This window comes from Camelina sativa, chromosome 17 (genome assembly GCF_030686135.1).
Source record: "Camelina sativa cultivar CO46 ecotype springtype chromosome 17, ASM3068613v1".
In the NCBI taxonomy this organism is placed as follows: Eukaryota; Viridiplantae; Streptophyta; class Magnoliopsida; order Brassicales; family Brassicaceae; genus Camelina; species Camelina sativa.
Genome location: NC_141896.1, coordinates 22,092,511 through 22,117,493, shown reverse-complemented (window position 1 = coordinate 22,117,493; position 24,983 = coordinate 22,092,511). Strand labels below are relative to the sequence as shown.

Genomic DNA, 24,983 nt, shown 5'->3' with positions numbered 1-24,983 from the left:
TGAAGACTTCTTAGGAGAAGTCAAAGAGTTCTTTTCCTGTTTATCATAGTGAAGACAATTAAAATTATAATAACTCAGCCTAAACATTCTGAAAAATCAGCCATAAAACAAATATAAATCAGACATTACCGGAACTTTTGGTGGACCTTTTGATGTCTGAAGTTCTTGTCCATGTCCCAGGTTATTTAGTTCCTGTCCGAAAATTAAAGTCTGGTCACTCGTGCTCTTTGGAAGCACGAGCTCTTTCATCTGTTTGAGGTCCGTCACAAAAGATCCAAGCCTGGTTTCAATCCTTTCATCCATCTTCTTCTCCAGATTCGCCGATACATTTTCAATGTTCCTATCAACGGTGTCAAACCTTGTGTATAACTTAGAGATCAATTCGTAGATAGTACTAACCGACTCATCTTCGATAGTTCTAACCGACCCATCTTCCCCAACATCTTCCTCCTCACTTACCTTTTTCATTTCTTCTTCCTCCCCTGTGCAACTCCTTCACTAGTTTCCTGACTGTTGGAAACTTTCATCTTCTCGACTTTCCGCTTCTTTGCGGGAGGAGATTCAGACTCAACAACTGCTTCAGCTTTCTTTTTCTTTTTCTTCTTATCACTCCCCTTAACATCCCAAAAACCTTTAACAAACGTATTCATATGTATTTCTTCGATCAGGCGATCGATTGCTGGGTCGTCTTCTTGTTTTGGCCACGAATGAAATAGCTCGCAGCCATTTTCCTTCATAACCATATTAATCACACGCAGCTGTAACATAAGAGATTATGAAACCCATCAGTAAGTTTTAACTCAGTCATTACTAATGAAAGCATAAATCAGTCATTACTAAAACATAACTCAGCCAACACTAAAGCATAAATCAGCCATTACTAAAACATAACTCAGCCGTTACTAAACAATAACTCAGCCATAACTAAATCATAACTCATCCATTACTAAACAATCACTCAACCAGATATAAACCTTACCTCACCAAGCGCTTTGATCTCTTCAGCAATTGCGGTTTCCAGCGATGAACGTGTACGGTTTCCACCCCATTGAAGCATCGGTATGCCACCATCTTCAGCTGATGCATTCCCAAACCGTTCTCCAAAGCATTTGATGGACTCATACGTCCAAACCCGTAACACGGGTGTAAACCCACTGAGGGTGTACAACTTTCCCATAGGGTTCAACATCTTTATGGAATCAACAAGAGCTTCAAATGCTGACCGACCCCACGGATACGTCTTCATTGCTTCATCATCAAAAACTCTTTTGGCACTTTCATATGGAATTCTAGAGTTATGATGCAAACCATAAAGTCCAATGTGTTGAAGAAGCAACAGCCCCAACCATTTACGATGATCAAGGTTAACCCATCCTCGGCACACTCTTTATGCTTCCCTGAGTTCAAGTAGCGTTGGACCTGCCCCACCAGGCACTTTCAAAAGTCTGAAGAAATCTTTGTGTTCCTCTTCAAGTTCAAACCGTTCAGTAGGCATTGGGTCTATGTTTAACCCCGTCAGATAATGAAACTCATTCAGCCCAAACCTGATAGGTTGACCGCCGACCACAAACCAAAGCTCCTTCTTATGTACCCTTAACTGGTTACATAGTAGGAAATGAACAACCTTACCAGACCAGACGAATTGGCTATCAACTAGCTTAGAGATTATTCCAATAAGTACTTTCTTCGTTTCTTCCCATGCATCCAGTCCTATTGATTCCCTAATCTGAGGGAATTCTTTCATCCTGAAATTTGTGTTTATATCTCTAGACTCTATTTTAGCGTATAGTCTTGGGGGTAATCCCTTGCTTGTTCTTTAGAAGAAATAATCACCATCGACATCTGTTATAGTTCATAAGTAAATCATAAAATAAATCAGCCATAACATAAAACAAACTCATACACAAAGCATAACATAACTCAGCCACAAACACATAACTCAGATCTAAAGCACAAAATATCTCAGTCACAACTCATCCGTCCGCAAAATAAAACAAACAGTAAATCAGCCATCGAATCGAATAAATCTAACAAATCAGCCATAAACCCTAAAATAACTGAGCCGCAACATAAAACAAAAAGTAAATCAGCCATTGAATCGAATAGATCTAACAAATCAGCCGTCATTAACAACGGCGACTCCAGCGGTAAATTATCGAAAAAACCCACATTCAGCCGGAAAACTCGAAACTAAACAGTCGACACATACCGGATAGACGAAGACGAAGAAGACGAAGAGAAAGAGAGAGCGACGACGAAGAAAGAGAGTGCGACGACGAAGATAGAGAGAACGAGTAAATACGGTGAGAGATGATGGCGAGAGATGACAGCGGGAGATTGACGGCAAAAGAGTAGACAACAACAGAGTATCGCCGGCGACAAGAGACGACGAGAGTTTCGATATTTTTTTTTTTCGCGGTTTGTGAATAGTTAAAACCTATTCACTTTCCCTCTCTTTGATATAAACAAGAAAACAAAACTGTGGATCTAAAAAAAAACTGCGATCTAAAAAAAAATTGCTTAATGACTGTGTTAAATCATATCTGACGTGTATTTTAATTTGCTGTATTTTTTTTTTAATTTTTTACTCAAATTCGAGAAATAAAATCCAAGGGGTAAATTTTAATTACACCCAGGGCACTAAACATTCTAGTAATTTTCAAAAGATTTATAGATATGAGTAATAAACCAACTTTTGGATAATATTTGAGTAATTCTTTCTAAATAAATTACACAAATAAAAAATAAAATGAATTTCTTTGCTTTTTTTATTTTATTGTGAAACCCTTCAAAGAGAGTCAGTCTATCTTAAACCAAAGTGTATTAAAACTCAAATTTGCTAACTGAGATGTTTAGTACTACACTGCATCATCTTCCTCGTCCGATTCGTTCTTCTTTCACCAGGTTGGTTTCTTCGTTTCTGTATCAATGTACTGTTTCGTATATTTAGTAATGCAGTCTCTGTTCAATTGGTCATTGGGCAATTTCGATCTGAAAGGCAAAAAAAAAAATTGTGTACTTAGTGAGAAATTTCCCATCTTTGTACTGGAATCAACCCTCACGAATCTTGATTTGATCTGGGCTGTAATTGAATTCGTATGGCTAATAGGGCAATGATGAGTTTTTAAGTTTTAGCCTAAAAATTGATGTCAAAGTATTGATTTTTTTTTTTTTTTTTTCTTTTTCTTTATCTGACGACCCTTTGATTTGATGATTCAACAGTTGTCGAGTTTGCAGGAAAATTGTATCAAGAAGAATGAGTACGAATCCAGCAATTGAACCAAAAGTTCGCAAATTCGAATCCGTTGAAGGAGCTGATATTAGTTCAACAAGTCAATCTGATGGTTTGTTATTATTGTCATAAAGTTGATATAACTTTGGTGAATTAAGTATATGGTTTGGTGAGGTGGTTTTGAGAATCTTTGTGTTTCCAGGTATCAGATTCCGTCTTGTTTCGTATAACATCTTAGCTCAGGTAATATATATATATATATATATATATATATATATATATAATAAAGCTTTTTAGTCTCATATGCTTTGTGATATGATGTAGCTTGATACTTGTAGAGTTTGTAAGTTTTAACCGTCGTTGGATTGTGTTTTCTGGGAATGATTTAGAGATACAAGCAGTTCTTTTTAGCTCTGTCCTTTGTTAAGTTTCTGATATATTCGACCTTCATCTTTCTTGTAGGTTTATGTGAAGAGCGCCCTTCTCCCACACTCTCCACCTGCCTGTCTCAAGTAATTTATTCTCTACATTTCTCAGTTTTCAAGATCAAACTTTCTTATACTAGTCAAGAGTTCTTTGTGTGAATTGTAATTAATGGTCTGTACTATATAAACTTCCAAGTCAAGATCTGCTTCAGAAAACAACAATGGATTCTATGAATGTGCTTCAACTTAGTTATAAGCAGGCATTATTGTGTTTGGTGTTGCTCACATTGATTGATTATTCATTGACCAATATGTACTTTGGATTTAGCCATAAACTATCTTTGTTAAAAGCTTAGAGAACGGTGCTTCTTAAAAGGTCATGACATATGCTGTAAATGTGACTTGGTCTTCCTTTTCTTGCGTTGCAGATGGAAAGCTCGTTCACATGCAATTCACAGCGTACTCAAAAATCTTGAGGCTGATTTCTTTTGTCTGCAGGTTTATTCTTGTGAATCTTCTTCCTTTATTTTGTTTGGTTAGAATTGAGGTACCCTATTGTAATGAGACAGAACTCCTTCACTCTCTTGTTCAATCCACTAGAAAATTTTAGACGTTCATAACTGTTAGTGTTGTTTGTTCATAGTGCCTATGAATTGTGTATATCAAATGGTGTCTCCACTTGTTTAGTTATATTGTTAAAATGTTTGCAGGAAGTAGATGAGTACGATAGCTTTTACAGAAAAACCATGGAGTCTCTGGGCTATTCTGGGATTTATATTCAGAGAACAGGACAGAGGAAGCGTGATGGTTGTGCAATCTTCTACAAGCCAAGCTGGTATGATTAAAACATTACGCGTGATAAGACTTTTAAACTTAATGCAGAAACATTAATCTGATTGAAACAACACACTCTTCTTTTAATTTAGTGCAGAGTTGGTCACCAAGGAACGGATCGAATATAATGATCTTGTGGACTCAATAAAGGCAGATAGTGTTACCTGCAGCGAACAGAAGATTGAGACATCCAACGAAAGAAAAGGTGATGAGAAAGCGAAAGGTAAAATTGTCCTTTTGTGCTGTTTCTTTTATATCTCAACATCATTACCAACATTTTATCTGTTGTTCTCTTCACATGTTTCCACAAATCTGCCCCAAACAAAAGATTCTCGAAAAGACAGTCGTGACCTTAATGATCCACTAGTGAGACTAAAACGCGATTGTGTTGGAATAATGGCTGCTTTCAGAATCAATAAGCCATTTGAGCACATTGTTATTGTGGCAAACACACATCTTTACTGGTACAAAAACTTGTCACCACGTTAAAGATGATCTTTTTTTACACTCATGTTTCAACTTTCATCTCATGTTTTACTTTCTTTCTAGGGACCCGGAATTGGCTGATGTGAAGCTTGCTCAAGCCAAGTATCTACTATCACGACTAGCTGAGTTCAGAACGCTAATATCAGATGAATTTGAGTGCACACCTTCGTTGCTACTAGCTGGTGACTTCAATTCAATTCCTGGGGATAAGGTTTGGTTCAATTGCTTACATTAAGTTTCTCTAATTTTGCAAAATCAGTTTGGTTTTGTTTCAATTCCCTACACTGAGTTTGGGTTTTCATCGTCTTCCAGGTTTATAGTTACCTAGTATCGGGTAATGTAAAACCTGCAGAGACCATAATAGAAGAAGAAGCTCCAGTTCCTCTGTCTAGTGTCTATGAAGTCACAAGAGGAGAGCCTAAGTTCACAAATTGCACTCCTGGCTTCACAAACACACTTGACTACATCTTCTTCTCTCCTTCTGACTTCATCAAACCTGTGAGTATCCTCCAACTACCTGAACCGGAGTCTCCAGATGTTGTCGGTTTCTTACCGAATCATCATCACCCGAGTGATCATTTACCAATAGGAGCTGAGTTTGAGATTTTTCAGTGATAGAAAGTTTTGTTGCATTACTCCATTGTTTCACTAAAGTAAACATACACAACACAGTACTTGAAAGACTTGGATCATTTTTCGTCTCTATAAACTTGAAATTTTCATTGTCTTCGTTGGCGTTATTGAGAGTATATGAATATTCTACAGAAGAAAATTGATCAATTTCCTTGTATTAAATTGAAGTCGACTTAGATAGAAGTTAGTCAACTGTTAACTCGGCTTTGGTAGATGTCCATCGTGGGTGTTTGAAGAAAAATGATAGCAACATTTTTTGAATTGGTAGAAAAATTACGGAGTCGCGTTTTTAGCAAGAAAATTATAGTACGATGATGATAATGGTATGGCGATCATGATAGTACAAAGATAATGATGATGATGATAATGGTATGGCGATGATAGTACAAAGATAATGATAATGATAATGGTATGGTGATGATGATAGTACGAAGATAATGATAATAATAATGGTATGGTGATAGTATGAGGATAATGATATGATGTTACTAAGTATGATAATTTAATGGATTAATGGTTAACCATATGCCACTACAATCCAACCCTTATGACTCATAATTCATTTGATGCACCAACTCATCATGATCCAAATAGTATGACCATTAGTGTTGATATGTTGGTTCGGGTCGGTCGAGACTCATGAGGGTTTGACCCCATTTTGACACTGGTAGTGTTGCATCTCCATTAATGAATTATTAGGTACTATCCCGCGGAAAACCGCTGACTAAACTTTTTTTTGATGAAAATTTGTAATAAATTATTTTGTTATTGTGTGATTTATAATGGTTTGTGATTAAAAATTTGTTTATTATATTATAATTTTTATATTTTAAAAATGTTTATTGAAAACCTGTCAATAAAACATTTTCATGTAATGAATAAAATTATTTAAACTTTTATGAAATCTTTGCTATAGTTATAAAATTATTTAAACCTTTGTGAAATCTTTGTAAAAAGATTTAACTAACATGTAAAAAAAATCTTATCTGTTAGTTTTTTTATTTGATTCTAACAGATTTGTTATTTAATTTTCTACAATTTATTTTATTTGATGTTTCCCCTATTTTCGTTTTTTTTATTAGAAATATTTATTTAATTAATTATTTAATCTTAATTAAGTTTTTCTAATGACAATTGAATGTAATTTTTTACACATTTTAAAGTTAGTTTTATATTTGTACTTCTTAATTAATATAGTAGGATAAGAAGAATGTGCTGAAAAAATAGATGCATACCAAAAAAAACTGAACTTGTGATTTTTTTCTACCATCATGAAAAAGAAATAAAACTAAATTAATTGTTAGGGGATCAAAAGATAAAATGGTAACTATTCGTTGTATTACTTTTATTTTTTTGTCGTGCATTCGTTGTATTACTATAAGCTAGCAAATGACAAAAAAAAAAATATCGAAAAAATGGGTATAACTATACCGAATGCATGATCGATCTTATCGATGTTAAAACATTTTATTTCTTTTTGACAGCAAACTTTTTGTTGCGAGACAAATAATAATTAAAAAGTATGTAAAGTCAAATTACAGATTGCTACTCTACTTGATCAAATAAAGTTTTTTAATAAAGTGGATGTCTCGAGAAAGAAAGATAACACATTGCATAATCAAATTACATGTTCCACATCGTTTAAATGATAGACGTAAAACATTTCGTAAACGCTTTCTATCTATCTGTTTACTTACCTAGCCAACAACAAAAACACTATATTCTGAGTTCTGTCTTAGTTATTGCACCCACAAAATAATATCATAAGAATTTGTAATATATTTTTCTGTTGTCAACTAGACAAAACAACAGAAGATTTTGTGAAATGACATATCAAAATATAATGATCCTCGTTCGAACTTGTTGAATAAAGTTGCAACAAAATTTTAGTCAAGCATTGATCGATCTATTTTATCTATCAACCACTAAAGTAGTACAGTGGCACCAACTTATATTGATGATAATTGTGATGAGTACGAACGAATATTCTTTTTTACAGTCCTCAACTTTAACCGATAATTTGAACCATTGCTAATGAATAAAGTCGTACTATCGTATTGTTTCTTCAAACTTTTATCCAAAAAAATGACAGTGATGTAATGTGTTGTTCCAAAACATAGAGATGATTTTTCAAAACGAATAATGATCATTCCTTTGAATATATATCACATACAACCGAATAGTTCATTGTGTTTTCCTTATATATTTTCTATGTTCTTATAAATAAATATCATTGAGCATAACCTTTTCCCTTAGAGAACTTTTACCTATTGCTAAACTGAAAATGACGATCTTTGATGTGAGTTTCACCGGAGAGTTCATAGTCAAAGCTTCCGGTAACCAACCGGAGAAAGTTAGCAGCCTTACTCTCTCAAATCTCGACCTTCTTTCCGGCCGTTTTCCGGTGACCTACTTTTACTTCTACACCAAGCAACCGAATGTATCCTTTGAAACAATCTTCAAATCCCTCCAAGCCTCTCTCTCGGAAACTCTCAACTACTTCTATCCTTTCGCGGGTCAGATTGTTACCAACGAAGCCTCTCAAGAGGAGCCTATAATCATCTGCAACAACAATGGAGCTTTGCTTGTCGAAGCCAGGGCAAGTGTCGATCTCAAAAGTTTGGATTTTCACAACCTTGATGCGCTTCTCCAGTCAAAGCTGGTACGGGTTAACCCGGATTTCGCTTTACAGATTCAAGCGACAGAGTTCGAATGTGGAGGCCTTGCCATAACATTCACATTTGATCATGCTTTAGGAGACGCGAGCTCCTTTGGGAAATTCCTCACTTTGTGGTCAGAGATATCGAGAAACCAGCCAGTTTCTTGTGTACCAGATCACCGGAGAAACCTCCTCCGGGCACGGTCTCCTCCACGTTATGACCCTCACTTGGACAAAATATTCATAAAATGCAGCGAGGAAGACATTAAGAATATACCGATGCCTAAAACGCTCATCAAGCGTCTCTATCACATCGATGCTTCGAGCATAGACACGTTGCAAGTTCTAGCAACTGTTAACGGAGAGAGCAGGACTAAGATTGAAGCATTCTCCGCTTATGTGTGGAAGAAAATGGTGGATTCTATAGAGAGCGGTCATAAAACCTGCAAGATGGGATGGCTTGTTGACGGTAGAGGAAGACTCGAGACCGTTACCTCGAGCTACATAGGAAACGTCTTGTCTGTAGCTGTAGGTGAAGCCACTATCGAAAATCTGAAGCAGAACCATGTATCAGAGATAGCAAACATAGTGCATAAATCGATTACAGAAGTGACAAACGATACTCATTTCACAGATTTGATAGACTGGATCGAGAGTCACCGACCTGGACTGATGTTGGCTAGGGTGGTTCTCGGACAAGAAGGACCAGCTTTGGTTTTGTCTTCCGGAAGACGGTTCCCTGTGGCTGAATTGGATTTTGGATTTGGTGCTCCTTTCCTAGGAACTGTATGTTCAACGGTTGAGAAGATAGGAGTTGGTTACCTGAACCAGCGACCTAGCGCCTGCAATGATGGCTCTTGGTCAGTTTCTGCTATCGTGTGGCCTGAACTGGCTGAAGCTTTTGAGTCTGACTCAGTTTTTCAACCAATGTCTGCAAAACATCTTCAACTCCAGACCTGAAGAATAGCTCAGCTAACGACGAAAAAGTAAAGCCAAAGAAAGAAGGCTTTCAGCGTTTTCTTTATTATTTGTGAAATTAAAGTTACAATGGATTATGGTTACAATGTGGCAAAACCATGTAGGTGTTTTTCCTTTTCACATATTATGCACTATATGTTACTTTCTGCACAGGAAACAAAAACAAAATCAGGGAGCTTTCGCCGGATTTCAGATACTCAAACCTATGGTCAAAATCTTAAGGCTTCTTCAAATATTTCTTGGCTTCTGCGGAGAAGCTTCTAACGATTTGTTTGTCGGAGAATGTTAAAGGAAGCTCTTCATCATCATAATTATCATCTCTTCTGTCTATCCAGCTATGAGGTCTACTTGAGTCTTTTGGACTATCATCTCCTTCGGTGGATCCCGTGGGTGAGTTTGGTTCGTCTTGTAGCTCGCGATACAAGTGTTTAATTATGAAAAGAGCAGTATCATGATCTCTCCAATAGTTTCTGCACAATATATAACAGTATTGATTTCTTGGTTATGAACGTTAAAAATGTAATGTGTAATCAATGAAAAGTTTCACTTACGTATGAGCTCCTATTGCTTGTAGATAAGGATGCTCGAAGGTTTTATCCTGCATCACCCAAATATTTCAGCAATTATTATATGAAAGCTAGCGAGCTTTAGCCAAATCCAGTACGTGTTGATTCTTTTATTCGGTCATATTGCAGTTGCCAAGAACAACAGCATCCGCAGGAAAAGTGGAATCACAAAACTTAGAAATTAGGTGGAATTGCATCAAAACTAAACCTGGAGCATGTGATCTATTCGACCGTCTTGAGTTCCAGTTAATCTCTGAATCATTAAGGAACCATAGGACCTTCCATCCTTTTCGTCATCAGTTTCTTCTATCTCTGTTCAAGCACATACACAAGTAAAATTAGAAGTACATCAGAGGTAATAGAATAACCTTGCAAAGTAATGACTTATATTTACCGTCTAGTTTATCCGCACTTTTGGATTGACAAATAGTGAGAACTCTTGTCTACATGAGAATTAAAGATATGTAATTAAATCAAAAAAGGATAACAACTTGGGGTCAGTATTTACAACATAGAGAAGCTAACTAGAAAAGAGAATCTAACTAGAAATCCAAAATAACGCACCCTGACTGAATCAAAATGATTCATTACTCTCTGTGAACGTGCTGCAAAATCCTCTTTGAAATCCTATAGAACATTACATAGAGCAAACAAATTAGAAGATGAAGCAAACATAAACACCAAACAACAGAATTACAAGTACCTGCAATCCAACATGCAACCGCTTGCCACCTCTGTGGTACGGAATAATAACAGGTCGCTTGGGAAGGTACTCTTTGCAGACAAGTGGTTCCAATCTGCGTGGAACACAGTTACACACTTGCAAAAGAACGTAAAAAAAGAGAGCGGGATCATAAACTAGCTACACACTGTCTTATTTCCATGATGACTAACCTATATGCAACAGGATCATAGGGGTGGAAAATGTTGAACATTCGACGACAAGCTGGCATCTCTTCAATAGCATTCTCCTCTTCCCAGTAATCTTGTCCCTTACCTAACACATATTAAACAGCTTTTAGAGCATATAAAGAGGCTTTGTAAAGAAAGGTGAGAAATCAATTCAATAGCAGAGTAAAGAACCTACATGAAAAAAATAAGAATTAGCCAATTACTTTGATTGCTTATTCACGGATCTCTTGTTTTCCCAATTCCGGTGTTACATTAAAAAAAAAAACTAATAAACAAATGAAAACGTACTACATTAAGTACATACCTATCCCAAGACGTATATTTCGAAGGGCGAGAAAAACTCCAAGGGGAGACCCAACAGCAAAGAAAGTGTCAACCTGAGCAGAAAATGCAGTTAAGAGTTAGGGTGACGTTTTTTCCAGTGTGGTTTCTGAATGTTAGATATATATAATAATAGTTCGACAACCCCACACCTTGAACTCAAGCTTTTGGTACTTGATAAAAGGAGTGAAGCTTGTAGGTGCCTTGGCATCTTCAGTTGGCGCCTTGGCTTTTTCTGTTGATAACACAATTTCATATCATCACCCAGATGTACATAAAAGATGCTTTCAAACACAACTCGAAATATGGGAAATAAAGAAAACATCAAGGGTCAGAAACAAATACCATCAGACAACATTCTGGCATTCTCTGATTGCAGTTGCGCTACTTTTGACCTCAATAAGTTAACCTGGGATAACAATAACCACCATCAATGGAAACATAACTCTTTGTCTGTGTTTGTCAGTCAGCAAAAAAAACTCGATAACATTTCCACAGAGAACACAAAACTAAGAAAGTAGCAGATGCTATGAACACAAGTGTTGAAAGCTTGCAAGAACCTAAACGCATAATCTCATCATAGAATGAAAAGTTGGAAGTGCCAATATCTACCTCTTCTTGTAACAACTTAATAGTCTCCTCATTATTAGAGTTGCCATTTTCTTTATCGCATAACTGATCTTGACAAAAGGGTGAAGAATCAGCTGTTTCACAGTCCGCTCCATCTGGTCCGTCCTGTGAGGAAAGAGCACCACTAGAATGATGGTTGTCTTCCTGGCTGCCTCTTCCTTCCAAACCCACGTTGTCCACAACAGAATCAGAGATCAATGAAGGAGCTTCCTGGATGACATTGTGATGCTCCAATACCGTTGATTCTTTAGCAATCATGTTATTATCTTGACCAGTGATTGCCTCGGTGTTATTCAACTGGTTATATTTCTCTGGCTCAAGATTTGATGATGGATGTGAACTACAAGGTTTGTCAGCGTTAGCTGGAACTGGAGGAGATTCTTCATCTGGAAAAAATTTCTTGTATACTGAATCCATTGGAAATGGGGATGACAAATTGTGCTGATGACATAAGATGTCATAGGAGAGAACACTCCCCAGAGAGTGTCCATAAATGGAAATCTGTAAAATGTAAGATGAATTTCAATTTCATGCAGGCTTACACTAGTCAAAGTTTGATGAATGAAAAACACTAGACCAAATGGGCACCTTTCCAACGTAGTCAGGATTCCGCTTTAGAAATTTTAGATACAGTCTATTCAACTGCTTTGAAACCTGTAAAACAAAAGAGGAGCACAAATCACTTGTCATACTTGACAAGATTACCAGTTAATGAAAGTTACAAAATCTAAAACTAAATCACAAATTTGTTTCAATTTGGCACTTTAAGACAAAGTGAACAACGAAATTGGGAAGTTTCAATACCGAATCAATGATAGCCTGACAATAAATGGGGCTCATGTAGTATAACACATCATGAACAGTTGCGCTCAGCATCTCTCGCAAACGCCGTACACCGTCTAAAGTACATTTATCAACAGCAGCTTCACCACTTAGCTTTAGACCCTTTCTCCACTACAAAAACAATAGAGAACAACAGAATCTATAAAGTAAGATCATACTATACAGAGATACAACATAAGGTGATATAAAAAATTATGTATATATGTATAGACACCTGGCATGGGATGAAAAGGACTCGTTGAGTGCTGCGCTGATGAGATGTTAGATGACGATCCGCTAAAGCTGCTGTGATTTGACGAAAATTTCCAACATCATCAACAAGATTGGACTTTTCTACTTTTTGACCAATACCATGAACCATAAATACAAGATGCCGAACAGGGACCTGGACAAAATAACACAAAAGAACAGTCCAGTGATCTTTTAAACATTGAGATCAGATCCTATATATGCAAATGCAATTCATAGAATACAAGAGCATACAAAGACATACTTGGGAACAGTAGTCATCCATTTCTTCCTCCCTTTGTTGTCGTTGTTCTTCCTAAAGGATTCAGAATAAATCAATACACAAGAACTCTAACAAGAAAATTTCAATTGTAAGACTTAATTTGATTTTTCAGTAGAGAGTGGTAAGAATAGAGTCCAAGAAAACTAAGAAAAGAAATCAGAATAATCTAAAGACCTGCGTAGGTTTTGAAGAGTAGGAGCCAGCATAACCACGTCTCAACTTAATACCATTCCCAGCATATCCAACAATGCCAGAGAACCCAGAAGGATCAACATTAAGCCACGCTTCCCAGGTTTCATCCTCCCCAGTAAAGAGAGCATGGAGTCCCTACATAAACAACTTTGGATATTATCATCTATGAACCATTTTTAGCTAACAGAAAACTATAGTTTCTTACATGAAATCAAACACATACCAAACTGGAACCCTGCAAATCGATACGAGCTGCAAACAGCCCAGAGGGTTGAAAACTTCTTCTGCGCCAAACCTGGGTGAAAGAATCCAAACTAGTTGGTGCAATTGTCTATCATAAGTAATATATATGAATAGAACTATCAAAGAGAGAGAGATAAAAGGGCAACAAGAGATAGCTTTAGTGGATTTATGAATCTTAAAACCGAAAACAAAACTAACAGAAAAAGTATCAATGGCTTCTAGTTCTGAGCAAACAGGAATCATAAATTCGAATTGTATACCACAAAAAGATATCTAACCTTGTTACGATATGCAACCTCCAACTGCTCAGAAAGAGTTTCTGGAATTGGAAGCCAGTCTAGGCCACCTTTACGAGCAAACCAATGGCCTCTAAGCACACGCCGATTATCTCCATTCCAGTACACAGGAAAACAATGCCTCCTCACCAAGTCCACCTGCAGCATTCAAGTTCCTTGGTCAGAAACATGGATTGAATGTAAGGACTCTAATGACTCAACATGTTAAATTCACAAGAAAATTCTGAAACACTATTTGAATCTCTGCACGGTGGTTACCTCATAAAGCCCACCCTTAACAGGTACACCAACTCTCTCCTCTTCAACTTCATATAGACTAGAGGAGACAGAAGCTTCAGAAGGAGTTTCAATTGACTGCTTAACTGATTTCTTTTTAGAATTAACTTGTGATCTCGGGCCTTCGCTGCATTCTGCATACTCTTTCCACCAGAGTGACAACAACTCATCTTCTCTCTATTACACAAATATCCCCAAAAAAATAAAACTTTTGTTTGTCAGAAATCACAATTCACGTAAAATTTAAACCTAACATCCACAAGTCAAGAACTTGTCCAGATATACAAACAAAAGCTTAGCAGAAGAAGAAGTACCTGCAGGAAAGATGCCTCAATCGCAAGAGAATCCCTCATACCAAAACGGAAATACTCACTCTTCCCAACTACGTCAGTGCGAGGTACTGAAGCAGCTAATTCTGCAGAACATGCATACACACATTATATCTTTGATCCAGCCATTACAAATTCGGATACACAAACAATGCCCTTCTATAAAATCAACCCACATTAAACCAAACTAGCATTGCTCATATGACATTGCTCATATGACATCTTCAAAGCTAGCCGCAATTCTGTTTTTGAAAGCTGAAACAGGCTAATAAAAAAAAAAAAAAAAAAAAAAAAAAAAAAGACTAACCGTTTTCAGCCAAAGGAACTTTACAAAAGTACCAACGAACATCACTCCCATCAGAAGGACTTGTAGTCTGAGCAAGATACTTTTGTCTACCATAGCATTGCTCAATCACATCTTCCAACCTCGCAATGTTCGAAGGCGTATTCTTCAACAAATCCGGAGAGGTTTCATTATTAACCTCACGAGTACCTAAACGTGCCTCTCTATCTTCTTCCATCTGATTCAATTGAAACAAAAAAAAAAAAAAAAAAAAAAAATCATAAAAGCATCAAACTTTGGTCTAGAAAACACAAACCTAAATCAGTTAATCAGAAACAAGAAAGAAGTCTAATTTATAATCTAGTCGGTGATCAAAATTGAGAATTTCACAAAACCCTACAGAGAAAAATCAGGAATCAAATACATACCACGACACAGAGAGGGTGGTTAAAGGACGAAGCTTTATGATGGAAATCAACAGAAACAAGACGAAAGATTAGAGATTTTTGATTTGATGAAAGCTAAATCGCGAGAGATGAATTAGAAAGAAGAAGAAAAAAACAAAAAACAAAAAAAGAGTGACAGCTGGGGAAATCGAATTGTGAATCGAAAGGTTTTGGTTTGGTTGAAACTTGAAAGAAAGAATATTCGCGAGATGAGAGACCGAACAAACTAAAAAACTTTTGCTTCGGCGGTTGCGTGTACTGTGTCATCTTCTTAAACAGCTGCCACGTTTGTTGCCAAGTCAGCATTCCCGCAACCCAAAACCAATTTTGTAATTGTTGTTTAATTTTTAGTCCAAATTGGTGAAGAAAAAAAATTGAATCATATTTATATCATATGTTGCCGTAGGTAGTACTTATATAAAAAAGTTTTCGAACATGAGTAGGTGAGTAAACATTTGTAAATTGTAATCTCTTAATTTGGAGTAACTAAAAGTCCAAAACCAGATTAAACTCAAAACCTCTAAATTGGTTTTTACTACCTCATTACGATAGCCATACTAATCTTAACCACTACAAATTACTCTTCATTAGTGGAGTATGCTTTGCCAATAAGAAGTAAGTTTGTTGGTGGTCCTAACCCAAGTAATATGGACATGTTTCTTGATTCATTTAGTCTAACGTGCAAAATTCCTTATAATGTCTCAGTTCCTTGTTTTCGTTTACGTTTATATTCACAGTTTTTTTACGTTTATATTATTGCCAAAGAAAAGAAAGAGTTAGATATACTCCCTAAACCCAAAAATTAAACATTTTGTTTTTCTTGGTCAAATGCATTTAAAATTTTGACACTTGTTTCATACTACAAAAACAGTATACGAATTGAATAGGAAAAAAAAAAAATTCAGAAAAACCCAAAAACCCAATCTTCAAAAAGCGGTAGATGAACAACTAAACGCTTTTTAGCAGCATCGGGTCAACATCATCATCATCATCAACATCATTATCCATCATCCTCTTTGTATATGAGACCTCGAATCAGAGATGCCTCAGATAAACTCCGACCTAATCGAGCCTCCTTCGACGAAGCTAAGTTTCACCGGAAACACCTTCCGCCTCTCAGGACCATGTTCGGTCGATGGCGGAAATGGACTGTTCTCGTTGCAGCGATCTGGATCCAAGCTTCTACCGGAACCAACTTCGATTTCTCTGCTTACTCCTCCCATCTCAAATCGGTGCTCGGGGTTTCTCAGGTGAGGTTGAATTACCTCGCCGTGGCTTCCGATTTGGGGAAAGCGTTTGGATGGTCGTCAGGGATCGCTTTAGGTTATTTCCCTCTCTCCGTCGTTCTTTTTGCTGCGGCGGCTATGGGATTTGTTGGTTATGGTGTTCAGTGGCTTGTCATCACCAACATCATCACTTTGCCTTATTCTCTGGTACATTTATTGAACTTCGATTCAAGAATCATGTGTTGTTTGTAAATCAAGAATCTGAATTTGAATCTTTTTTGTTAACATGATAGGTGTTTCTCTGTTGCTTGTTGGCTGGATTAAGTATATGTTGGTTCAACACAGCTTGTTTCATCCTCTGCATTCGTCATTTCCCAAACAATCGTGCTCTTGCTTTATCTTTAACGGTAAGCTTCAATGGCATCAGTGCAGCTCTATACTCCCTTGCTTTCAATGCAATTAACCCATCGTCCTCCAACTTATACCTTCTGCTGAACTCTCTGGTTCCCCTTGTTGTTTCCTTTGCTGCCCTTTACCCTGTTCTTAGTAAACCATCTTTAGACCCTAGTCCTGACAGTGAATCTCGACGAAATGACTCCCATGTGTTTACCATTTTGAATGTCTTAGCCGTCATGACTAGTTTCCACCTTCTCCTATCCAGTTCCAGTACTTCGTCAGCTCGGTTGAATCTTCTCGGAGCTATTGTCCTTTTGGTTTTCCCCTTGTGTGCTCCTCTTATCGTTTATGCTCGGGATTACTTTCTTCCGTTCATTAACCATCGTTTAACCCATGAAAGCTCTGGCTATGTTATGCTCAACATAGATGAGTTCAAGAGCCAAAAAGCGTCTGTTTCCGGATATGAGCTTATGGGGACTGCTAAGGAAGGGAACATAGTGAGGCTAGGTGATGAACACTCGTTTCGATTGCTCATTAGTAGATTGGAGTTTTGGTTATACTACATTGCGTATTTCTGTGGTGGCACGATTGGTCTTGTTTATAGCAACAATTTGGGACAGATTGCTCAGTCTTTGGGTCAAAACTCCACAACCCTAGTCACAATCTACTCTTCATTCTCCTTCTTCGGTCGGTTGCTCTCTGCCGCGCCAGATTTTATGCACAAGTAAGTTTACATTTTTAGAGTAAGTAATGTCTAATGTGAAATTGATGAGATAACAGATTCTCATTAAGAATACTGGATCTTGCAGGAGGTATCGTTTGACAAGAACCGGCTGGTTTGCAATCGCACTCTTACCAACTCCAATCGCTTTCTTTTTACTGGCGGTATCATCCTCACAACAAACAGCATTGCAAACCGCAACAGCCTTAATCGGTCTGAGCTCAGGTTTCATATTCGCAGCTGCAGTCTCAATAACATCTGATCTCTTCGGACCCAATAGCGTAGGTGTTAACCACAACATTCTTATCACAAACATACCAATCGGCTCACTTTTATACGGTTACATCGCTGCCTCCATTTACGAAGCCAACGCAAGCCCCGAGATAACACTGATCGTGTCTGACTCAATTGTTTGCTTAGGAAGAGGCTGCTACTTCAAAACATTTATGTTTTGGGGTTTCTTGTCTATCCTCGGCGTCGTTTCAAGTCTGTTGCTGTACATAAGAACCAAACCGGTTTATCACCGGCTTGAACAAGACCAGGTTTCAATAACATCATCATCATACAAGGATCTTGATCCATTGTAAATCAAATTTGTAACACAAAGAAAGAAACCACATTCTCTATTTTTTTTTTTTTTTTTTATAGGTTACAGAAATGGAAGATACATGAGTTACTTTACTTTTACATATTATAAACATAGAATGTTCTCGTATAAAATTGTCTTTAATAAAGTTAATTAATCACGCATGTTTGACGCGCATAGTATCGGAGCCAACGTAACTGACAAAATCATGAATTAGCCGTTGTGACGAGTGACGGCTTTTATCATTTTCTTCTCTCACCACTCTTTTTATTTCTTCTTCTCTTCTCCCCCAAAAAGCAAAAAAACCCTAAGAAACTTTGGTTTTACCAAAAATGGCGGCGGATTTTGGGTATTTTTCTGATACAGACGATTCAGCAGTAGAGGAACTGGTTTCTCAAGCGAAGGAGCTTTCGGCTTTGGAGCAAATAGCTGCGATCAATTGTTCTGGATTCACCGATTCTACTCTTCCCGATGATCTCGAATCTCGTTTCCGTCGCCTCAAGTCTCTTCCAGCTCCTCCACGAACCGAACCGGTTTCCTCTTCTTCGTCGAAGAACACGAAGAAGCATCTTACGCCGTCCAAGAGCGTGGCGAGTCATCCGAAAGAGGATGTGAATTTCTCAGGAAATCGACGAAATCAAGGTAAAAATCCTGGTTTCGTGAGTTTATCTGATGAAGATTCGAGTAAAATCACGAGAAAGAAACGAGATCTGGACTTGAAATCGAGTTCGCGAGCTGAGCTTGTCTCTAATGGAAGTGGAGATTTCTCAGATTCTGGAAACATCAGTGAGACTAAGCTTTTCTCGCCAGCTAAACAAACCAAAAAAGAGAAACGCAGAGTCGTATCATCATCATCATCTTCGGATGATTTAGCTACACCACCATCAACAGATTCAGAACCAGAGAAGAAATCGAAATCCAAATCCAAGTCCTCATCATGGTTCGATAAGTTATCTCCGTCGAAGATCATCGGATCAATTTGGCGTTCTTCACCGAAGAAATCACCAACCAACAACAAGATTCTCAAAAGTTGTAAATCGTTTAACACTGCTGCTGCTTACTCTTCTGGTCGAGAGAGGAACCTCGATTTCGACGAGTTTTTATCTGATTTGAATGCGTTCCCAGTCGAAGATCAGAGAAAAATGTTGAAGAAAGCTCTCAAAGAGCAGCAGAAGATGAGGAAAGAAGCAGCTGCTATCATCAAAATGGCCAAACAGGCTTCAGCTAAATTCGATTTTGATGATTGATAGAGAAAATTGGGTAAAATGTCCAATTTCGGTTTTTGCTGGTTTATTTGTTTTTGGTTAATTTAGTTTCCCGGTTTGAAGATTGTAACCAGAAGTATAAATAAATTTATAATTTAGTTATCCCCTTTATAATAAAACGGAAGTACACAACATTGTTTTGGTAGACTTTATAATTTTAATAAATGGTTACAAATAGGTTATACATATATTATAAATTAATCCATATATTAATTGTAACAAATAAAATCTTAATTGTAACAGAAAATCTTAAACGGGTTTTTCCAAATTGATAGTTCATGGATATTTCAAACTTTATTTCGGAAGATCACGTATATGGTTCCAAATATCTAGAATCACAATATTACCATTTTATTTTCCACATATTTTATTGATAAACCACATCAATAAAAAAATTATTAAAGGGATAAAAATATACTCTCAATCATAAAAAAATAATCAAATCTCGCTAATTTAACAAGATTAATCGTGATCGTATTCAGAAATTAAAAATTAAACATTAATGTTAGATTAGGACCGTGTTAGAGCACGAGTTAAAATTCATTTTATTTATATTATAATTTTCGAATAAAATATAATTTATATGATTGATTTTAAAAGTTTTTAAGGTCCTAATCTAGCATTAATCATGATCTTTAGAATCATATTTTATTCTAAAATTATAATATAAATAAAAGGAATTTCAACCCGTGCTCTAGCACGGATCCTAATCTAGTATCAACTTAAATTGTAATTTCCTCCTCTGATAAAGCCAAAGGCACAAAACCTATTGTTGTTTCGTTCGTTAAACATAAGTGAAACCCATCAGTCACATAATTTATAACAATTAATCAATAACCATCCCACATCTCCTCCACTAATCAAACACCATGCCGTTTCAATCTTTTCGCATTCCCATCCGTGCCGTTTATAAACCCTTGCAAGCTTCACTCATTCTCATCACAAACATTCCAAAAAAATCGAAAATGGTAACCAAAACATTCCTCTTCTGTTCTCTCTTAGCCATCATCTTCTTGTTCACTTCCACTTCTTCAGCTCACGGGAGAATCCTAACCGTCGAGCTAATCCATCGTGACTCTCCTCATTCACCACTCTACAACCCTCACCACACCGTCTCCGACCGTCTAAACGCAGCTTTCCTCCGTTCAATCTCCCGTTCCCGCCGTTTCACAACCAAAACCGATCTCCAATCCGGTTTAGTCTCAAATGGTGGCGAATACTTCATGTCCATCTCCATCGGTACTCCACCTTCTAAAGTCTTAGCCATCGCTGACACGGGAAGTGACCTAACGTGGATCCAGTGCAAGCCATGTCAACAATGTTACAAGCAAAACAGTCCACTCTTCGACAAGAACAAATCTTCCACCTACAAAACCGCATCTTGTGATTCAAAATCCTGCCAGGCTTTGTCTGAACACGAAGAAGGGTGCGACGCATCGAGAGACATCTGCAAATACCGTTACTCTTATGGAGACGAATCGTTTACCAAAGGAGAAGTTGCAACCGAAACAATCTCCATCGATTCTTCCTCTGGCTCCCCTGTTTCTTTCCCTGGTACAGCCTTCGGCTGCGGTTACAACAACGGTGGTACATTCGAAGAAACCGGATCCGGAATCATTGGACTCGGAGGCGGTCCGTTATCGTTAGTCTCCCAGCTCGGGTCTTCGATAGGTAAGAAGTTCTCTTATTGCTTGTCACACACGTCATCTACCACAAACGGCACAAGCGTCATAAACCTAGGAACCAACTCGATACCTTCCAAGCCAAGCGACGATTCCGCTACGCTCACTACGCCACTAGTCGTAAAAGTCCCCGACACTTACTATTTCTTGACTCTCGAGGCAATCACCGTCGGCAAGACCAAGCTACCATACACCGGAGGAGGATACAATCTAAACGCCAAAACAAAGAAGACAACCGGGAACATCATAATCGATTCCGGCACTACGCTCACGCTTCTCGACTCAGGGTTTTACGATGATTTTGGTGCGGCGGTGGAAAAATCAGTGACGGGAGCAAAACGTGTGAGTGATCCACAAGGGGTTCTAACACACTGTTACAAATCCGGAGACAACGAGATCGGTTTGCCGGAGATAACAATGCATTTCACTAACGCCGACGTGAAGCTGAGTCCGATCAACGCGTTCGTGAAACTCAGTGAAGATATGGTCTGCATGAGTATAATCCCGACAACTGAAATTGCTATCTACGGGAACTTAGCTCAGATGGACTTTCTTGTCGGGTATGACTTGGAGACCAAAACCGTGTCGTTTCAAAGCGTGGATTGTTCTGGTAACTTGTGAAGCTAAAACGTTGTCGTTTGTGAGAGCTAGTGTTTTGATGATCTGACGATATTCATAATTATCCCAAATTTAATGAATATTCCAGTATTAATAATATCTCTTACTTTTTCTAATTTCTTCTTCTTTAAAAATAAAACCTCAAAAACAAATAGCTCCAGCCTCCGGTTTTAGTCTAATAAAGCATTCAAGTGAAGCCAGACAGAAGAAATTGACTATTTTTTTTTTTTTATTATTCTTGAAAGCAATTGACTAAATTATTTAAGGTATTTGAAAATTAATTATATTTTCTAAAGTTATATGATAACCTCATGTTGAAAATGATATTCAGCTAATAAAACAAAGAAATGGACATATAATAATTTTTCATCCTGCGGTCCAATTAATATGTGCCATTAAAAAGATATTAGAATAATAAACTTTTCATAAAATATGAAAGTGAAGACTTAAAAAAAAAAAAAAAAAAAATGAAGTTAAATGAGTACAAAATTGAAGACCGACCACTCAAATAAAGAAAGAAAGTGTTGGAAACCGAAGGAGGAGTAGCTGCTTCAACTTTCTCCACTATAACTCATTCCGTTGTCGTTACTTTTTTGTTTTTTTTTCTCCGACTGTTACCTGTAAAGAAAGGAGTTAAGGATCTATTACTTTATCTCCTCTGTTTCCTCAATCTGAGAATTTTTTAACTTACCCTTTTCCCCAAATCTCTTGATCTATCATCGGTTGGTAGTACTGAAGAAACCGAACTTGAAGCTACTTAGAACTTGAGTTTTGGTTTTAAAGACATGGAAGCTATAAGAAAGCAAGCGGCGAAGCTCAGAGAGCAAGTCGCCAGGCAACAGCAAGTGGGTGGTGGTTTCTTAATATTTTTTCTAGATTTCTGTTTTCTTAGATAACTGAGATAATTTGTTTTGTGGGTATCAATAAAGGAGGAATCTTTGAAGTGGGTGATGGTTTAATTTATAACTTTTGGGAGTAGATAGGATTGTCGAGGTATGAATTGGTTATGTAGTTAGGTGAAAAGTATGGACTTTGCTTGTTTTAGGCATAGGTTACCTTATAATTTCAGACAAGATTTGTGTAGGTCTCTTTAATTGTATAAAATTTATGGTTATTGTGTAGGCGGTTCTGAAGCATTTAGGGCATGTTAACGCGGATGCTGTTGTTGTTGATGAAGAAGAGCTTCATTGTCATCAGAAGCTTCAAGATCTGTATAGCTCTACTAAGGCTGCAAAGGTAAGGTTTTTTTTCTTAAGGTGTCTCGTGATAATATAATCTTCATTGGTGTTTTGGTTTATTGAAAATTTCTTCTGTTCACAGCGTTTGCAAAGGAATATTGTTCGCGGACTCGAAGGTTTCATTGCGACCGGCACGAAAGTTGTTGAGATTGGTAAGTTTCTGTTTTCTACTTGATCTCATATATATATACTTCTTGGTATCAAATTTTTAATGTTGTACTGTGTATATCCACAGGGTTGAAGTTTGCTGAAGATTTTAAGAAATATGGAGATGAGAATCCTGATGCTAATACTCCTCTCTCAAGAGTTGCACATCACTTTGGTACCTCTTACAAGTCGGTGGAAGGCGAGAGGGAAACGCTCCTTGTAGTTCTTAGTGAGCAGGTAAACTTTTTGGAACATTTTCATTTCATTCTCTATTCTTTTACCTGGCAGGGTCGCTCGAGAACATGTAATGAAGCTTTAGACTTTTGTTTGTTTAGGTTTGTGAGCCAATTCGTACAATGATATATAGTGCGCCTTTGGAAGATGCTAGGCATTTGGTAAATCACTATGACAGGCTGAGACAAGAAGTTGAAGCTCAGGTAAAAATCTTATTAAACCTCTCTCTGGTTTGTTTTGAGGCGATTTGAAATTTTCTTGCGGTGTTGACCATTTGTGGAGGAAACACACGCTTTTTTAATAGGCAACTGATGTACTGAGGAGAAGATCAAAGTTGAAGGAATCTGATATTTCTGAAGAAGCCTACATAAAACTTAAGAATTCCGAATCGAGATTGGCTGAGCTCAAAACAAGTATGAAAACTCTTGGCAAAGAAGCTACTAAGGCCATGTTGGAAGTCGATGATCAGCAGCAAAATGTTACTTATCAGCGCCTCCGTGCTCTGGTAATCATCACTTGAATCATATCTCAGCTCATGATTGTTTACTTGTTCTTTTGATTAGATATGAAATGAAAATACCAACGCAGGTTGAAGCTGAGAGAACATATCATCGTAATGCTCTTGATATCCTCGACAAGCTACATGCTGAGGTCAGTAACTTGCTCTATTTACATACTTAAGATTATGACTAGATACAATCAGTCGTATGATCTGGTTTTGCTTTCTTATTCAGATGATTGCTGAGGAAGAATCTATAGGATCATCACCAAAGTCACTACCTTTACATTTAGAGGATGCTTCTTCTCTTCCCCAAGAAGAAGTGGGTTCAAATCCCTCAGGAGAGATCAAATCAAATACCTCGGGAGAGATCCAGTCAAATCGTCGAGAAGAAACCAAGTCGAATCCCCAAGAAGTAGTAACCAAACCCAATCCCAAGGACGAAATGAAGTCCAGTCCTCGAAAAGAAACCAAATCCACTCACCAGAAAGAACTCAAGTCTAGTCCACAGGAAGAGATCAAGAAGTCCAATGGATCTGATGATCATCACAACCATCAACTTCTCAGTCAGAATGATTCCTACTTTCTTGCAAAGGTAAAGCCTTTTAAAACTCTTTACTCTGATTTAAGTCAACTTTTCAAATTCAGGGGAGTAAAGAGTTATGTTTTCTTGTTTTTGACAGGTTGTGCACCCGTTTGATGCTCAAGCCCCAGGGGAACTCAGTCTCGCTGTCGATGATTATGTAATTGTGCGGCAGGTACATTTCTTGCCACCCGTGTTTAACAATACAACATACAAAACAAAGAAACATGATTTTACCATTTTGTTGTGTTTGATGAAACAAAATTTCAGGTGGCTGGAACAGGCTGGTCAGAAGGAGAATACAAGGGCAAAGCCGGATGGTTTCCGTCTGCTTACGTTGAGAAACAAGAGAAAGCTCCCGCGAGCAAGATCGTGGAATCAAACGTCAAGTAGCAGTGATCTCTTTCTTTAAACATAAATACACATCCATAAAGTATTAAGTATGTGTAAGCTACGATTGTGTGTTTTTCTACCTTCCTCTTACGTATCATCATAAGCTCATACGTAAGTATGATTATGTCAGATATGTATCCACGAGTAAATATGACCTGTGTAAGAGATACGATTGTGCTTTTTCTTCCTCTTTCTTAAGTCTTAACTCTCGAGTCGATTTCTCCATGATGAGAATCCTGTTTTATCTTCTGTAATCTAACTCTAATTATGATAATATGATCTTTCAGTTTCTTGTTTCAG

General features: G+C 37.3%; 7 protein-coding genes across 13 annotated transcripts; 6 read left to right on the top strand and 1 right to left on the bottom strand.

Moving 5' to 3' along the window:
• The first annotated feature begins 2,733 nt into the window (after positions 1 to 2,733).
• Positions 2,734 to 5,704, top strand: LOC104757805 (carbon catabolite repressor protein 4 homolog 4). 7 transcript variants are annotated; one of them, XM_087496009.1, is made up of 10 exons: positions 2,734 to 2,904; positions 3,223 to 3,344; positions 3,435 to 3,475; positions 3,695 to 3,744; positions 4,086 to 4,155; positions 4,368 to 4,492; positions 4,584 to 4,696; positions 4,820 to 4,955; positions 5,041 to 5,188; positions 5,290 to 5,704. In XM_087496009.1, the coding sequence occupies exons 1-10, from the start codon at positions 2,849 to 2,851 to the stop codon at positions 5,590 to 5,592; spliced, it is 1,164 nt and encodes a 387-aa protein (XP_087352135.1). In that variant the 5' UTR covers positions 2,734 to 2,848; the 3' UTR covers positions 5,593 to 5,704. The 7 variants fall into 7 exon arrangements, with proteins under 7 accessions (XP_087352135.1, XP_087352133.1, XP_087352134.1 ...); XM_087496007.1 differs by having other exon boundaries at positions 2,753 to 2,904; positions 4,584 to 4,714; XM_087496008.1 differs by having other exon boundaries at positions 2,762 to 2,904; positions 3,238 to 3,344; positions 4,584 to 4,714.
• A 2,190-nt stretch (positions 5,705 to 7,894) lies between these two features.
• Positions 7,895 to 9,801, top strand: LOC104757804 (coniferyl alcohol acyltransferase). Its single transcript, XM_010480597.3, has one exon. The coding sequence runs from the start codon at positions 7,895 to 7,897 to the stop codon at positions 9,227 to 9,229; it is 1,335 nt and encodes a 444-aa protein (XP_010478899.1). The 3' UTR covers positions 9,230 to 9,801.
• LOC104757803 (phospholipase SGR2) lies at positions 9,267 to 15,482 on the bottom strand. The gene is made up of 22 exons (XM_087495395.1): positions 15,078 to 15,482; positions 14,674 to 14,887; positions 14,352 to 14,452; positions 14,020 to 14,214; positions 13,744 to 13,899; positions 13,446 to 13,517; positions 13,205 to 13,357; positions 13,013 to 13,063; positions 12,734 to 12,904; positions 12,481 to 12,630; positions 12,265 to 12,330; positions 11,659 to 12,177; positions 11,392 to 11,455; positions 11,199 to 11,281; positions 11,030 to 11,102; positions 10,708 to 10,810; positions 10,517 to 10,610; positions 10,378 to 10,440; positions 10,208 to 10,256; positions 10,022 to 10,125; positions 9,799 to 9,845; positions 9,267 to 9,717 (listed from the first exon to the last, which is right to left on the bottom strand). Exons 2-22 carry the CDS (start codon positions 14,885 to 14,887, stop codon positions 9,465 to 9,467), a joined length of 2,781 nt encoding a protein of 926 aa, XP_087351521.1. The 5' UTR covers positions 15,078 to 15,482; the 3' UTR covers positions 9,267 to 9,464.
• Positions 15,483 to 15,951: 469 nt separating this feature from the next.
• Positions 15,952 to 18,158, top strand: LOC104757802 (protein NUCLEAR FUSION DEFECTIVE 4). Its single transcript, XM_010480595.3, has 3 exons — positions 15,952 to 16,528; positions 16,615 to 17,441; positions 17,527 to 18,158. Exons 1-3 carry the CDS (start codon positions 16,118 to 16,120, stop codon positions 18,023 to 18,025), a joined length of 1,737 nt encoding a protein of 578 aa, XP_010478897.2. The 5' UTR covers positions 15,952 to 16,117; the 3' UTR covers positions 18,026 to 18,158.
• Positions 18,159 to 18,188: 30 nt separating this feature from the next.
• LOC104757801 (uncharacterized) lies at positions 18,189 to 19,408 on the top strand. The gene has a single exon (XM_010480594.3). It carries the CDS (start codon positions 18,357 to 18,359, stop codon positions 19,269 to 19,271), a length of 915 nt encoding a protein of 304 aa, XP_010478896.1. The 5' UTR covers positions 18,189 to 18,356; the 3' UTR covers positions 19,272 to 19,408.
• Positions 19,409 to 20,254: 846 nt separating this feature from the next.
• Positions 20,255 to 21,705, top strand: LOC104759691 (putative aspartic protease At2g35615). The gene has a single exon (XM_010482590.2). It carries the CDS (start codon positions 20,255 to 20,257, stop codon positions 21,590 to 21,592), a length of 1,338 nt encoding a protein of 445 aa, XP_010480892.1. The 3' UTR covers positions 21,593 to 21,705.
• Positions 21,706 to 22,014: 309 nt separating this feature from the next.
• Positions 22,015 to 24,982, top strand: LOC104757800 (SH3 domain-containing protein 1). Its single transcript, XM_010480593.3, has 10 exons — positions 22,015 to 22,434; positions 22,712 to 22,825; positions 22,910 to 22,979; positions 23,063 to 23,211; positions 23,310 to 23,411; positions 23,513 to 23,713; positions 23,797 to 23,859; positions 23,943 to 24,302; positions 24,391 to 24,465; positions 24,561 to 24,982. Exons 1-10 carry the CDS (start codon positions 22,375 to 22,377, stop codon positions 24,681 to 24,683), a joined length of 1,317 nt encoding a protein of 438 aa, XP_010478895.1. The 5' UTR covers positions 22,015 to 22,374; the 3' UTR covers positions 24,684 to 24,982.
• The last annotated feature ends 1 nt before the right edge of the window (position 24,983 follows it).